General features: G+C 50.4%; 1 protein-coding gene across 3 annotated transcripts; it reads left to right on the top strand.

Moving 5' to 3' along the window:
* Positions 1–2,731: 2,731 nt before the first annotated feature.
* On the top strand, positions 2,732–10,660 carry BRD2 (bromodomain containing 2). 3 transcript variants are annotated; one of them, XM_055571695.1, is made up of 12 exons: positions 2,732–2,872; positions 4,457–4,760; positions 5,368–5,505; positions 6,267–6,405; positions 6,484–6,698; positions 6,792–7,166; positions 7,690–7,818; positions 8,003–8,254; positions 8,371–8,636; positions 9,154–9,458; positions 9,691–9,813; positions 9,920–10,660. In XM_055571695.1, the coding sequence occupies exons 1-12, from the start codon at positions 2,844–2,846 to the stop codon at positions 10,054–10,056; spliced, it is 2,412 nt and encodes an 803-aa protein (XP_055427670.1). In that variant the 5' UTR covers positions 2,732–2,843; the 3' UTR covers positions 10,057–10,660. The 3 variants fall into 3 exon arrangements, with proteins under 3 accessions (XP_055427670.1, XP_055427671.1, XP_055427672.1); XM_055571697.1 differs by lacking the exon at positions 2,732–2,872 and adding an exon at positions 5,012–5,103 and having other exon boundaries at positions 4,733–4,760; XM_055571696.1 differs by lacking the exons at positions 6,267–6,405; positions 6,484–6,698.
* The last annotated feature ends 4,421 nt before the right edge of the window (positions 10,661–15,081 follow it).

The following is a 15,081-nucleotide window of genomic DNA, read 5'->3' as shown; positions in this document are numbered from 1 at the left end:
GCCCTTCTACTTTCTAATAAGGCCCTGTGGTCTCTCGACCTCTTAACTTTTTCTTCCCAGACCGGCCCTCAGATAGGCCTCTGTGCAGACTTGCAAGGCCCCTTGTGGAAGAAGGGCAGATTGGGGAGGCTGGGCCACTAGGGGGAGGGGGAGGGGAGAAGGCCTCTGCGAAAGTTGCTGTGTCATTGCTCTTCTTGCTGCAGCCGCCCGGGCGGGCCCGCTTGTACTTTTGAGGCCGAGGCCTGATCGGAGGGGGGGAGGAGAGGAGAGACTGCCGTCCCTGTGCGTGCTTCCCCCCCACCCCCGCAGGGTTTGCCCGAGTCTGGTGGTCGAGAAGACGAAAGGTTGACGGCCATTTTAGACGCAGTAACCGAGGTTAAGGCTCCAGGGCTGCTACGAAGGAAAGAGGGTAACAGTTCGAGGACTTACGCCCTCACGAAGCCCTGCGGTGGGGGGGGGGGGGGGGTGGCCGGATCTTATATTCGTTGGCTTTCGTGATTAATTTCCTTATTCAGATACGCATAGACTGTTTTCTTACTTGGTAGCCAGAAAAGGGGACAAGGGGGGGAGGGCCCCCAACTAAAGGCTGGGCGGGGGAAATTCTTTCCCTCTCTTTGAAGGGGACCGGGGAAGTCCAAGCGATGGCTTTAGCGATCCTAACCTTGCGCTGCGACTCTATTCACACGTAGTCTGTAATCTTATTCGGGTTACTAGGTGGTGGGAAAGATTGAGTGGGCTGGGGGGAGGGGGCGAAATTGAGCTCCCAAAATGGCTCCTGCCCCTCCTCGGAGGCGGACGGCCCGGGGGGAGGGGGGAGGGGAGAGGAGGAGGGGGAGGGCTAGTCGGAGCCGCAGCCGCCGCCGCCTCCGCTCGCCCTCCTCCCTGGCGCTGACCGATAGACCAGCCGCTCCGTGGGGAGTACTCCGGACCCTCGTGGGGGGGATGGGGGAGCCCTTCCGCCCCCCCGACGCGAGGACCCTAAGAGAGGGTGCGGGCCCGCCTTCGGAGAGGGGGGAAGGGCGGGCAGCGTGGGGAGAGGTCTGAGCTCGCCAGGAGGGGGAGGGTGCGCACCCTGATTCGCCCCTCGAAGGCCTTGTTTTTTCCGCTCTGAGCCAGACACCGGAGGGAAGTTTGGGGAGGAGGTGGGTTTCATTTTACAGGGTATACGGGTGCTTTTGTTGGAGATTTTGCTCCCACTCAAGGGTTGCCGAGGTTTTGTCGACCAGGTAGATATTTGTATTGGTAACTGAAGGTATCAGAGGGAGGGATTGAAGAGGTGCTTGGGATGCAAGTATTTAGAACGTGGTCTGTTTAGTTGCCTTGGAGAGAAGCCTTTGAGTTCACAGGGTAGATTCTGGGGCGCGTTTTTTATTTCGACTGCTTGGCCTGGGGAAGGAAGAGGAGGATTTGAAGGCTCTGGTAATTCTGCACTTTTGATTGCGAAGCACGGGAACGTTAGGTTCCTTCCTCGCTGTGTTTGGGAGCCCTCGGCCGTGTGCCAGAGTGGCAGGCCGCGGCTTCTAAGATGGCGTCTTCTTCCTCATTTCAGGTTCTTCACTGCGGCGGCCGCCTCAATCCCGAGAACAACCACCGCTGGAGTCCTGTAGCCACACCCCGGCGGGCCGATCCTGGCTACGCCCACGCGGCCCCCTCCAATCCTGCTGGCCTGGCCAATGGAGGAGCTACGAATGGCACGACCTGCCCAAGCTTGGCAGTCGCCAGTCGCACTGGGCTTGGACGGCTGGAAAGACTTTGTTGGAAGGGGAGGCAGGGAGAGGGTGCTGCACCCCTGCCAACCTCCCTCTTTCCCTGGAGCTGCCGAACCACAGCGCAGCCAATTGGCTCAGAGATGTGGCGGGTTGCCGCTTCCCTGGGGGTCTATGCGGCACTCTTCTGCCTGGTGACTGACGCTTTGGAAATGAGGTTTATGACGTCATCGCTCCCGCTGACCAATAGAAAACGCTCCCGCGGAGAGGTGTTCCTCCCCCTTCGACTCGGCTTCTTCAGGCGCGTGAGCGAGCGAGCGCGCGCGAAGGGGGTGGGGGAAATCGCGAGCACGGTGGCGCGCATGAGCGGCGAGGCTCCTCCCCCTTGCCTATATATAAAGGGCTGGCGCGGGGCTCGGAGGCGCCATTTCGCGCTGGAGTGGAGCAGCCTCTAGAACGAGCTGGAGGATTCTGCGTATCTACACAGAGCCTTCGAGTCGTCTGGGGCCGCCATTACAATCCACGTCCATCCGCTTGGAAATGGCCTTCGTCTCGGCCTATGACCGGCCCCGGCGGACAGTACAGACCCCATAGAAGCCCCCGAAGCTCCCCTTTTTCGGGCCCCGCCCAGTTCTCGGAGTCTGTCCACCCCCTCTACTCCGCCCTCAAGAGGATTTCAAAGATGGAGGCGGCGGCTCCCTAAACCATTTTTCGTGTTCATCCGCCTCCATCCGAGATCGAAACGGGACCTCGTCCGCCCCGGACGGTCCTGGCAGGAAGAGGGGATCCTTGCAGACCAACGGCGGGCAGTATTGGCGACGGTGTCTGGGATCGGGGGCCGTCCTGGGGTTTGAAGAGCCCGTCCCCTTTCGCTCGCCCGCCTCAGCTGAGGCCGCCGCCATTTTCTCGCTGTCCGCCTCCTGCGGAGCGCGCCAAGCTGCTGGGAGTTCTCCGAGGGACAGCGCAGGAGATTGCTTTCGTGCCAGCCCGGCGGGGTGGGTTGTCGCCTGGAGGGCCGAGGGCAGCGGCCCCCGCCCTCCCCCCACTTCCCGGGTTATGCTGGACCGGGAGGTAAGGGGAACCGAGGCCACCCGGACTTTCCGCGGCTGAGGGCAGCGCCGGTTCCCCGTGGTCAAGATGCTGCAAAACGTGACTCCCCACAACAAGTACGTCCCGGCGAGCCGCGTGTGGGAAGGGGGCGTTGGGGGGCTGCGGCGCGCGGGTGTGAAGTGCCGGGTTCGGAGGGAGTGCGGAACCGACTCGGGCGCGTTGCTGTTTCGTGGCGCAACTGTTGGCTGTCGAGGCTCGCGGAGAGGGGTGAGCGGCGGTTTGGGGGCCGTGGTAGCGGCCGCAGATCCTACGTATGGAGGGAGCCGAGGTAGTCAATTTACATGTTACTTTTCCGCTGTGGTCAGATCTTAGCTGAGTCGGGCAGAGCGAGGTGGCGGCGGAATATGCAACGGGGGAGGACTTGGATGGGGCTGCAGGTCCTGAGGGTAGTGGGTCTGGTGTCTAAGCGACCGTTTGTCAGGCCTTCTGGGGCGGGGGTTCGTGGCCACATCTTGTGCTTTACAGGGTTGCCATGGTGATAGAGCTTCGGGGACTGGAAACGGGGATTCCCTGAGTAGGGTACAAGGCCCACTCTTACTCCGGGTTCCTAATGTCGGGGATAGGTCTTTAAATTCTTGATTTTCGGTGAGTGGTTTGGTTTTGTGTTGAGAGGAGTGTGTTGTGTTGCAGAAGATTGAATTTCTTGTCGCGTACGTGTGTGTATATGAGGTAGCATTGAGAGTTTCCTTCAGGGTAGAAAGGTGGAGCTAAGCTCTGGGATGTAAACAATGAGATCTTGGGCCTTGGGTAACACCTGGTCTTGAGGAGCCCCAGAGAACGTAAACTTGATGCACTGTTGGCCTTTGATCTCTAAAGGTGATGCTACAGTGGAACCTGTTAATGGCATCGCAGCTTTTGGCAGAGGTTGGGTAGGGGGAGGTCTGTATCACTTTTATGGGGGAATTTGCTGACCTTGACTGTTCGGACAGCTCTATTTTTTGAGTCCCTTCGACGGAGGAGACTGAATTTGCGAATAGTTAATTCCTGGAGGCTGGTAGCTTGAGGTCTTCCAGGCTGTGAAGTCTGATAAATACTCCTTGTCTGGTTCTTTTTTTTTTTTTTTTTTTTTGGTATGGATCCGTTAGATTGCTTGCCCGTTGTTTGGAGTTAACTATTCCGAGCTTTGTGGAGAATGCTGATCCCTTCTGCACAGGTGGATTCTTAGGTGTCTGTCTCATCAGCGATTTATGATATTTTCTGTTTTGTTTCTTTTCATCCGTTCCCCTCAGGCTCAACCACCATGGCAACCACCAAGCCCCTAGTGAGGAGGAAGCTTGGGGCTTGAGTTCCTTGGCTCCACCCATTTTGCTTAAGTTCTGTCCCCGTAAGGCTGTGATTCTTAAATGGCTGGGCCCTATGAGAAGCTACTTGGGCTTCTTTTTCACTTTAAAACAGGTGAAAGAAGCCTATCAGATTTTAAGAACTCAGAAGATAGGGCTTCTTTGGGTATAGAAAAGGCGATAAGAGGTACAAGAAAAAAGCTCCACGGATTGTTTGGATACTGGATTCGTTTTCATAATCTTTACCACTGTTTTCACTTGATTCCAAGCCTAGATGTGCTGAGTGCAAATCTGTAAATTGTGGAATTCTATTAAATTCCACCAGATTACCACATCTGATTTTGTTTCCTATCTTCACAGGCTCCCTGGGGAGGGGAATGCAGGGTTACTGGGCCTGGGCCCAGAAGCAGCAGCGCCTGGGAAAAGGATTCGAAAGCCGTCTCTATTGTATGAGGGATTCGAGAGCCCCACAATGGCTTCAGTGCCGGCTTTGCAACTAACCCCTGCCAACCCACCACCTCCCGAGGTGTCCAATCCCAAAAAGCCAGGACGGGTTACCAACCAGTTGCAATATCTGCACAAGGTGGTGATGAAGGCTCTATGGAAACATCAGTTTGCATGGCCCTTCCGGCAACCTGTGGATGCCGTCAAACTGGGTCTGCCGGTGAGTAGAGAGGTTGGAGTGGGGAGGTATGGAAATGAAAAAGAATGCGTGTGCATGGAGGTGGGCTGCCTAGTGTAGGTAGGTGCTGCGGCCCCTAGGGAGTTCCCATTTCTACCCTGTAGGGCAGATAGCCACCAGATTTCTAGATTTTTGGTCCTTTGTGATTGATCCAACCGCTTGCTATCTAGGGTCTCTCCTTGTGCCCTCCATTTGTCCTTCCTTAACTTTTGTGCCCTGGCTCCATTTTACAGATTCCCACCCCAGGTTGGGAGAGGACCACGGTGGCCAAAATTCTTAGCTTCTTCCTTTCCCTCATGCAGCCCATGGATAGCCAGCCCCAGAGGTAATGTCACAGGATGGGAAACTTTTCCAGAGTGGGTGGGAGATGGGTGGTTAGAGCAAGGCGATAGGGGTCTCCTTATGGGTGATCAGAGTCCTGTTCCCATTTTTTTATCCCTATCCCATAGTTTTAATTGGGGCCGCAGTTGAGGAGACTATGTACTCTCCTGACAGACTTGGGTGTGTGTGTGTGTGTGTTGGGGTTGGTAGTTTGCCTGAGAACAGGCATATTTCTTTCTGTGGTCTGACCTACCACTTCTTTCTTTAGGATTATCACAAAATTATAAAGCAGCCTATGGATATGGGTACTATCAAGAGGAGACTCGAAAACAACTACTATTGGGCTGCCTCAGAGTGTATGCAGGATTTCAACACCATGTTCACCAACTGCTACATCTACAACAAGGTGAGTTTTTGTGTGTTATTAGTTAGGGAGAGCGGAGAAGGCAATGACACCCCACTCCAGTACTCTTGCTTGGAAAATCCCATGGACGGAGGAGCCTGGAATGCTGCTGTCCATGGGGTCGCTGAGGGTCGGACACGACTGAGCGACTTCACTTTCACCTTTCACTTTCACGCATTGGAGAAGGAAATGGCAACCCACTCCAGTGTTCTTGCCTGGAGAATCCCAGGGACGGGGGAGCCTGGTGGGCTGCCGTCTGTGGGGTCACACAGAGTAGGACACGACTGAGGTGACTTAGCAGCAGAGTTGGGGAGAGAGTGCATTTCTTAACACTACTTTATCATTGTAAAGTTTAAATCTTTTACTGAAGGTGTTCTCAGTAGTTTGGTATCTAGAAAGTCTGTTTGCAAAGGTACCACTGCAAACAGTGATGTGGCTCCAGAGATCCAGGATTAAGAGATGTTTAAATACAACACTGCTGATGGTCTTGTGAATAGTGGCCTTACTTCCCAGAAATCTCGGGAGACTTGAATAGAAGAGGAACTGATCAACTCTGAATCTCTCACTTTTTATCTTTGTTGCATATTGAGGGGCAAAGTTGGAAGAGTTAAAAGGGAAATGAGTGGCCCAGTATAGGTAATTTTTAGCACTTTGATGGAGTTGTGTAAGGGAGTAGTGATGATGCCTGGGGTTAGGTATTTCCCAGAGAAAATGGTTTTACCTCTCTCCTTAGCATTTGAACTTTTTGTTTGTGTTTCCTGTAGCCCACTGATGATATTGTCCTGATGGCACAAACGCTGGAAAAGATCTTTCTGCAGAAAGTGGCATCAATGCCACAAGAAGAACAAGAACTTGTGGTTACTATCCCTAAGAATAGCCACAAGAAAGGGGCCAAATTGGCAGGTAGGAAGAGAAGGAGTTTTGCTAATAGAGACCAAAAGATGGGAATGATAATCAGACTAAACTCTTTCTGCTCTCCAGCGCTCCAGGGTAGTATCACCAGTGCCCACCAGGTGCCTGCCGTCTCTTCTGTGTCTCACACTGCCCTGTATACGCCACCACCTGAGATACCTACCACTGTCCTCAACATTCCCCACCCGTCAGTCATCTCTTCTCCTCTTCTCAAGTCCTTGCACTCCGCTGGACCCCCACTCCTTGCTGTCTCTGCAGCTCCCCCAGCACAGCCCCTTGCCAAGGTATACATCTGTGGATTTCTTTGGGGTAATGAGGAAGGAAAAGTCTTAAATGGGGTGAATCCAGAGTAAAAGGCACCTGTCTTTTCTCCACAGAAAAAGGGGGTAAAGCGGAAAGCAGATACTACCACCCCTACACCTACAGCTATCTTGGCTCCTGGGTCCCCAGCTAGCCCTCCAGGGGGTCTGGAGCCTAAGGCAGCACGGCTCCCCCCTGTGCGTAGAGAAAGTGGCCGCCCTATCAAGCCCCCACGCAAAGACTTGCCTGACTCTCAGCAACAACACCAGAGCTCCAAGAAAGGAAAGCTGTCGGAACAGTTAAAACATTGCAATGGCATTTTGAAGGAGTTACTGTCTAAGAAGCATGCTGCCTATGCCTGGCCTTTCTATAAACCAGTGGACGCTTCTGCTCTTGGCCTGCATGACTACCATGACATCATTAAGCACCCCATGGACCTCAGCACTGTCAAGGTACCCACTGCATGGGGCAGATGGGATACTCAGGCAGTGATTGGAACCTAAGGATCAATAAAACAGTCACCTTTTATGGGCGTGCAGCTATCTTGGCGTTTTACTTTTACAAAATAGTGAGGCAGAAGGTCACATACTCTTAATGAGTCCATATTTTCTGGAATTGGAAACAGTGTGGTGGGTTTTACGTTCAGAGCATCACTGCTTGTACTCAGGTCCTATCTACTGGAAGTGTTGGGTTAGGGTAGGGGAGTAAAGGGGTAGCCCAATAGTTGGAGGCCACACACACCTCCACTTTTCACTTAGAAATAATGATTTTTTTTTCCCTAGACATAGATATTTATTCAGCCCACCCAAATTCCTTTGACTTCAAACTTGAGCGCCAGTGTATAGGTCCTTCCCGTCATGCACATCCCACCCCCCACTGTGCTGTCTAGAGGGCTGTTCTTGGCAGTGTCTGGGCCTGGCAGGGAAAGGTGAGTCTCCCTGCCTGTGCAGCTTCTGATGCTGCCTCCTTCTGCAGCGGAAGATGGAGAATCGCGATTACCGGGATGCACAGGAGTTTGCTGCTGACGTGCGGCTTATGTTCTCCAACTGCTATAAGTATAATCCTCCAGACCATGATGTTGTGGCCATGGCGCGAAAGTTACAGGTGAGTGTCAAGGTTGGAGTTTGAAGAATAAATGAAGTTGGGGGAAGGAATTTTGCCATCTGTGCTGCATAGCCTGAACATGAGGCTCCCCAATCTATGCAGTTGTATGTTGGCACTGCCAAATGGCTGGGTATGATCAGGGTATATCGACTAGGCTGGTTTTGAGTCTGCTGTCTCTTTCTAGGATGTATTTGAGTTCCGTTATGCCAAAATGCCAGATGAACCACTGGAACCAGGGCCTTTACCAGTCTCTACTGCTTTGCCCCCTGGCTTGGCCAAGTCATCTTCAGAGTCCTCCAGCGAGGAAAGTAGCAGTGAGAGTTCTTCTGAGGAAGAGGAGGAGGAAGATGAGGACGAGGAGGAGGAGGAAGAAGAAAGTGAGAGCTCTGACTCCGAGGAAGAAAGGGCTCATCGCTTGGCTGAACTACAGGAACAGGTACTTTGTCGCTGTTGAGTTTACTGGGTGAGGTTCATGCTGTCTTTGGCTTAATTTTTTTTTTTTCATTGCTTTATCTATGTATTTTTTTCAATTTGTTTCTCTTTTCTCTCAAGCTTAGAGCAGTACATGAACAACTGGCTGCCTTGTCCCAAGGCCCAATATCCAAGCCCAAGCGAAAGAGAGAGAAAAAAGAGAAAAAGAAGAAACGGAAGGCAGAGAAGCATCGAGGCCGAGCTGGGGCTGATGAAGATGACAAAGGCCCTCGGGCACCCCGCCCGTCTCAGCCCAAGAAGTCCAAGAAGGCGGGTGGCGGTGGGAGCAGTGGCGCTGCTACGCTGGGTCCTCCTGGCTTTGGGCCTTCTGGAGGAGGGGCCACCAAGTGAGTTCTAACAGGGAAGGAGGCAGAGATTTCTCCCATTGCTTGCAGTTTTCTCTAAACCTGGGGACAGTGGTGGTGTTTTGTTTTGTTTTGTTTTGTTTTGTTTTTTCTTTTTTATGGCAAGTGTCCAGATGAAATAGACCTTGAAGAATATAGGGTCTTTTGCAGCTGCTCCCTACCCCTCTCTAAGCCAGAGTCTGTACTTTTTTGTATATTCTTTTTTTCTGTAGTCGGGGATGGGTTAGTGCTTTAGGTACAAAAAAAAAAATAGACCTGTGCTGACGTACTTGTATTTATTTCTCAAAGCCCAACTGAGATTAATATAAAATATTTGTTGTGTAAAGAAGCTCTGCTCCCCTGAGGAACACGCAAGTGTCTGTGCTATAGCCCATCTCTGACTCACTCATTTGCCTTAATGGAAACAGTTCTTCAGGCAAGAAATCCAGATCACTGGATTAAATAGTGAGAATGTGTTGAGGTAATGTGTTCCCCCAAGTGATAATTTTCTTTTGCTCAGACTTCCCAAAAAGGCCACAAAGACAGCCCCACCTGCCCTGCCTGCTGGCTACGACTCAGAGGAAGAGGAAGAAAGCAGGCCCATGAGTTACGATGAGAAGCGGCAATTGAGCCTGGACATCAACAAGCTACCCGGGGAGAAACTGGGTCGCGTTGTGCACATAATCCAAGCCAGGGAGCCCTCTTTACGTGACTCAAACCCAGAAGAAATTGAGATTGATTTTGAAACACTCAAGCCGTCCACACTTAGAGAGCTTGAACGTTACGTTCTTTCCTGCCTGCGAAAGAAACCTCGGAAGCCGTATAGTGAGTATGAAACGAGATTCCCAAGTTGACTTAGCGAATTCTTGTGTGATTCTGAGGACAATTTAGAGAAGGAGGTGGGGGGTATGCTTGATGCACTTGGAATCATCAGTTCCTGGGATGATGGGTTGCATTAGTTGCTTCCTTAAGTTCAAGAAAGGCATTTGGCAACAACAGGGGACAGGGAAACCGGAGTGCTCCTGGCTATGTTAGTCCTGGTTTGTTTCTTTTCTAGCTATTAAAAAGCCTGTGGGAAAGACAAAGGAGGAACTGGCTTTGGAGAAGAAGCGGGAACTAGAAAAGCGGTTACAAGATGTTAGTGGGCAGCTCAATTCTACCAAAAAGCCCCCCAAGAAAGGTGAGTGTCCCATAAGCCACTGTGAGTTCATTACATCCTGCTCTCTTGGGTCTTCAAAAGTGGAATGTAGGCTTACACATTTTTAAACTTCACCTCTGTTCTTCAGCGAGTGAGAAAACAGAGACATCCTCAGCACAGCAGGTAGCGGTGTCCCGCCTCAGCGCTTCCAGCTCCAGCTCGGATTCCAGCTCCTCCTCTTCATCTTCCTCCTCTTCAGACACCAGTGATTCAGACTCAGGCTAAAGGGCCAGGCCAGATGGGGCAGGAGGCTCCGCAGGACGGGACCCCTAGACCGCCCTGCCCCGCCCGCTCCCTCCTGTGGTGTGGCACTTCTCATCTCACCCCCCCCCCCTCCGTGAGAGAGCTGGCTCTGCAGGGGGGATGCAGGGAAAAGACTAAAGGGGGGACGGGAAAACGGACAAAAGAGGACTGAGCTCCCAGCCCCGCGGAGGGTGCCCCGTAGGCATAGAGCCCCATTCAAAAGGGCTGGGGCAGGCAGGGGTATCGGGTGGGAATGGGCAGAGGCCCGGATACAGGCTTACTGAGGCCACAGCTGCCCTGCTCACTTAGAAAGGCCCTGTTTTGAGATTGTTTGTTCTAATTTATTTTAAGCTAGGTAAGGCTGAAGAGGGGTGGGGCCATGGTCCCTCAGTTTCCATGGGGAGGGAGGAAGGGGGAGCTCTTTTTTTACGTTGACTTTTTTTTTCTACTCAGTTTTCCCTTTTCCTTCTGCTCCATTTGGGGCCCCTGGGGGTTTCAGTCATCTCCCCAATTGGTCCCCTGGATTGTATTTTCTTTTGTCTGTTGATTCTAACTTGTAAATAAAGAAATATTATTCATGTTCTGAGTTCATTACCTTAATGATGGTTGTTTTTGTAGTTGCTTCAAAACAAATGGAATACGCTTAATTTTGAGGAATATTGGGGGGTGGGTGGGAAGAAGGATCATCCTGTTTTAAATAAATCTGTAGGCTGTTGCTGTGATAAAAGTGCATCTGCCCTTTGTAAAGTGAATCCTCCAGAATAACTTAAGGTTCACAATCTGCTCTGATTCAGATGAAGCCAACACCTGGCTCATTTGGCCAAGAGTTTCAAACTCAGGACTTTGAACAGGCTCAGATTTTTCGCTGGTTCTGGATGTGTAGAGTGTCCCCTGAACACTGAAGTTACCAACTAGATGTGAAAGGGATGAGAGCAGCCAGCAATGGGTACTTCCCTTGCACTGGGCATCTGCATTAAGGGGCAGGTGTGCCTATTTTTATAATTTGCTGGTTTGGCTTCAAATTGCATGTTTGCAGAGCTTTGCAAAGTTGCCTAATACAAATGCCAATTTATAGGATTCCAGCAGTCTACCAAATGGAAATCAAAAAAACGCGTTTGCACAAGTCTAGCCCTTTCTCTTGCTAAAGACAAAAGGTCTCTATACTTAAGAACAATGAAACATTTGGGTTCCATCCAGAATTTGGGGCCTTAAACCATACAAAAGCAAGAGCTTTCAGTATAACAGGTATGGTAGAAAATCTTTAATTTTTTAAGTGAAGACTGGCTTATTCTGTATGTTGCCAGAAACACGTATGGTAGAAATGGTAGTGGTGATTTTGGAAATAGCGAAAGGTTGGGTTCTAGCAGATTCTCAACTCTTGAATCTTTGCTCTCCAGAGCTGCTAAAAGCTAGTAACGTGGAATTATATCTGAAAATTGTTTTGGCCACACCCTGTGGTTTGTGTGATCTTAATTCCCGGGCCAGGGATTGAACCCATGCTGGCAGTGAAAGTACTGAGTCCTAACTGCTGGACCCCCAGGGAATTACCTAAAGTCTTAAACTGAGGCCTGGGCAACAGCTCAAAGAGTAACACAGGCAGGGTTGAGATGGCTTGTTTGTTACAATTTTGCAAGGACCTTAGTTTTTAAATGAGACCCATGAGGGGGCTTTGAGCCAACTTGTGAGGCTGACTCAGTGAGTGAACTCCAACTACATTTAAACTCTTGTCCTGAAAGTTCAGAAGTACTTAATTGGAGTGGGATAGAATTTAAGTCTGGAAGGATAAGTGATTTCAATTAGATGTGTGTCTGTTTGCCTAGCACTATGTCACATTTAAAAGGGAATTGAAGGTTTGAGTTTGGCAAGGAGACCAGTTAGAATCTTAACGTCTGTGGCTGTATCCCCTTCAAGTATTTTTAAATTGTGGTTTGGGAATATAAAGATTTCAACTGTCAGGAGGTAAGTGACTTGACGTGTTCAGTTGCTAAGTTGTGTCTGACTCTGTGACCCAATGGACTGCAGCACGCCAAGCTTCCTTGCCCTTCACCGTCTCCTGCAGTTTTCTCCAACTCATGTCCATTGAGGACATCCAATGATCCCATCCTCTGTCACCCCCTTCTGCCCTCATACTTTCCCAGCATCAGGGTCTTTTCCAATGAGTCAGCTCTTTGCATCAGGTGGCCAAGGTATTAGAGCTTTAGCATCAGTCCTTCCAGTGAATATTCAGGATTGATTTCCTTGCAGTCCAAGGGACTCAGTCTTCTCCAACACCAGTTCAAAAGCATCAGTTCTTTGGCACTCAGCCTTCTTTATGGTCCAACTCTCACAGCTGTACATGACTGTTGGAAAAACCGTAGCTTTGACTATACAGATTTGGTAGCAAAGTGCTGTCTCTGCTTTTTAATACACTGTCTAGGTTGGTCATAGCTTTTCTTCCAAGGAGCAAGCATCTTGTTAATTACCTGGCTGCAGTCAACTGCAGTGATTTTGGAGCCCAAGAAAATCTGCCACTGTTTCTTTTTTTTTCCTATTTGCCATGGCTTCCCTGGTGGCACAGATGGTAAAGAATCTGCCTGCAATGCAGGAGACCCAGGTTCGATCCCTAGAGAGGATTCCTAGGAAGATCCCCTAAAGAAGGAGATGGGAACCCACTCCAGAATTTGCCTGGAAAATCTGATGGGCATAGGGGCCTGGTGGGCTACAGTCCATGGGATCACAAAGAGTCAAACACAGCTGAGTGACTAACATTTGCCTTGAAGTGATGGGACTGGATGCCATGCTCTTAAGTTTTTTGAATGTTGAGTTTTAAGCCAGCTTTTTCACTTCCCTCTATTCACCTTCATCAAGAAGCTCTAGTTCCTCTTCACTTTCTGCCATTAGAATGGTAGCATCTGCATATCTGATATTTCTCCTGGCAATCACGATACCAGCTTGTGCTTCAGCCAGCCAGGCATTTCGCGTGATGTACTCTGCATAGAAGTTAAGTGAGCAGGGTGACAATATACAGCCTTGACGTACTCCTTCCCCGATTTTGAACCAGTCAGTTGTTTGATATCTTGCTCTAACTTGCCTCTTGACCTACATACAGGTTTCTCTGGCGGCAGGTAAGGTCGTCTGGTATTCCCATCCCTTTAAGAATTTTCCGCAGTTTCCACGGTTGTGATCCACACAGTCAAAGGCTTTAGTGTAGTCCGTGAAGCAGAGGTAGGTTTTTTCCTGGTCTTCTCTTGCTTTTTCTATGATCCAACAGATGTTGGCAATCTGATACCTGGTAAGAGAAAGCAGCCTGGCTTATCCCCTTGACTGCAAAACAGGCTGAGACTGGGCGAGAGTGCCTCTGGACCTGGTTTGCACCTCCTACCTTGCCACCTTAAGTAGGCAGCTTACCAGTGTTTGTGGATTTCCTGAGCATAAGTCTGTTGGTAGAGTCCTTGTCTTGGTCCCTGACCTTTGAGGTTGCCATATGGCCCTTCGACTTACTTTTTCCCTTAATCGAATTACTGGTCCAAACCTTAGCTCTACCCCACATCCTGTCTGCTTGAGGCACTGTAATGGTTCCAGGAGTCTGATCCCCATCTTGATTGAAATTACTGCCTTCCAAAGTAACAAGCCACTTCCCTGGTGGCTCAGACAGTAAAGTATCTGCCTACAATGTGGGAGACCCGGGTTCAATCCCTGGGTCGAGAAGATCTCCTGGAGAAGGAAATGGCAACCCACTGCAGTATTCTTGCCTGGAGAATCCCATGGACAGAAGAGCCCTAGGCTATAGTCCATGGGGTCCCAAAGAGTTGGACACGACTGAGCGACTTCACTTTCACTTTAAAGTAACAAGCACAGTCTCCAGCTCACCCAGGGGAAAAACAACTGTGGGGTCCTAGTGTGGGCGGTGTTCCCGCCCATGCTCTTAATTTCCAGCTCCTGCTATAAGCATCAGTTCCACTGCTTCTGCTTTTATTTTTCCCTGTTTCATGCCATTTACTCATCTTTAATGCTTCCATTTATTCAATCAACACATTTTATTGAGTTCCTTTGATTGTCTTTATTTTTCAACAAACAGCATTACAGCATTACGCATAGATGTTGCCTAACTGTTAAGTCAGGAGGCGTGCGAGTGAGGATACAAGGCCCTTACCTTGTCTTTGAAGCTTTATCATACAGTTAACTTTCATGGTGCAGTTATTGGACTGATCTGCTTCAGGAGGAGGTCATGACTTATGCTTGCAGATGATTCCTTCTAATTGAATCCCAGTGTGTACACCAGTCCAAGCCCTGCCTGCCTTACTCTTACATTCTCTCAGGACTATCCTGACTAAAAAGCCTCACTTCCCTGAGGGGCTCCTAGGATAAGCACCAAAGCTGGTTGGAGTTACTCACTGAGACTTGCCAAGAATAAGGCGGGGGAGGACTCCCTGAGGAATGAGAAAGGGACTCAGAGAGCTGGGAAGGCTGAGCACTAAAGAATTGATGCTCTCGAATTGTTCTGGAGAAGACTCTTGGGGCTTCCCTGGTGGCTTAGATGGTAGAGAATCTGCCTGCAGTGCAGGAGGCCCGAGTCCAATCCCTGGGTCAGGAAGATCCCCTGGAGAAGAGAATGGCAACCCACTCCAGTGTTCTTGTCTGGAGAATTCCGTGGGCAGAGGAGCCTGGTGGGCTACAGTCCATGGGGTCGCAAAGAGGCGGACACGGCTGAAGTGCCAGCACAAAAGACTATTTTGAGGAGTCCCTTGGACAGCAAAGAGATCAAACCAGTCAATCCTAAAGGAAATCCACCCTGAATATTCATTGGAAAAACTGAAGTTTGAAGCTCCAATACTTTGACCACCTGATGCTGGGCAAGATTGAGGGCAGAAGGAGAAGGGGGCGATGGAAAATGAGATGGTGGGATGGCGTCACCAACTCAATGGACACGAGTCTGAGAAAACAGTAGGAGATGGTGAAGGATGGGGCAGCCTGGCATGCTGCAGTCCATGGGGTGGCACAGAGAGAGACACGGCTAAGGGACTGAAC

This window comes from Bubalus kerabau, chromosome 3 (genome assembly GCF_029407905.1).
Source record: "Bubalus kerabau isolate K-KA32 ecotype Philippines breed swamp buffalo chromosome 3, PCC_UOA_SB_1v2, whole genome shotgun sequence".
Lineage (NCBI taxonomy): Eukaryota > Metazoa > Chordata > Mammalia > Artiodactyla > Bovidae > Bubalus > Bubalus kerabau.
The sequence above is the reverse complement of the archived record's forward strand: the minus strand, read 5'-3'. Positions and strand labels throughout refer to the sequence as shown.

Excerpts from the sequence above, each read along its gene's own strand:
- BRD2 (XM_055571695.1), top strand. The coding sequence starts at position 2,844 with ATGCTGCAAAACGTGACTCCCCACAACAA. Across the intron at positions 5,506-6,266 it reads ACTGCTACATCTACAACAAG|CCCACTGATGATATTGTCCT; the intron begins GTGAGTTTTTGT and ends TGTTTCCTGTAG. Across the intron at positions 7,167-7,689 it reads TGGACCTCAGCACTGTCAAG|CGGAAGATGGAGAATCGCGA; the intron begins GTACCCACTGCA and ends CTCCTTCTGCAG.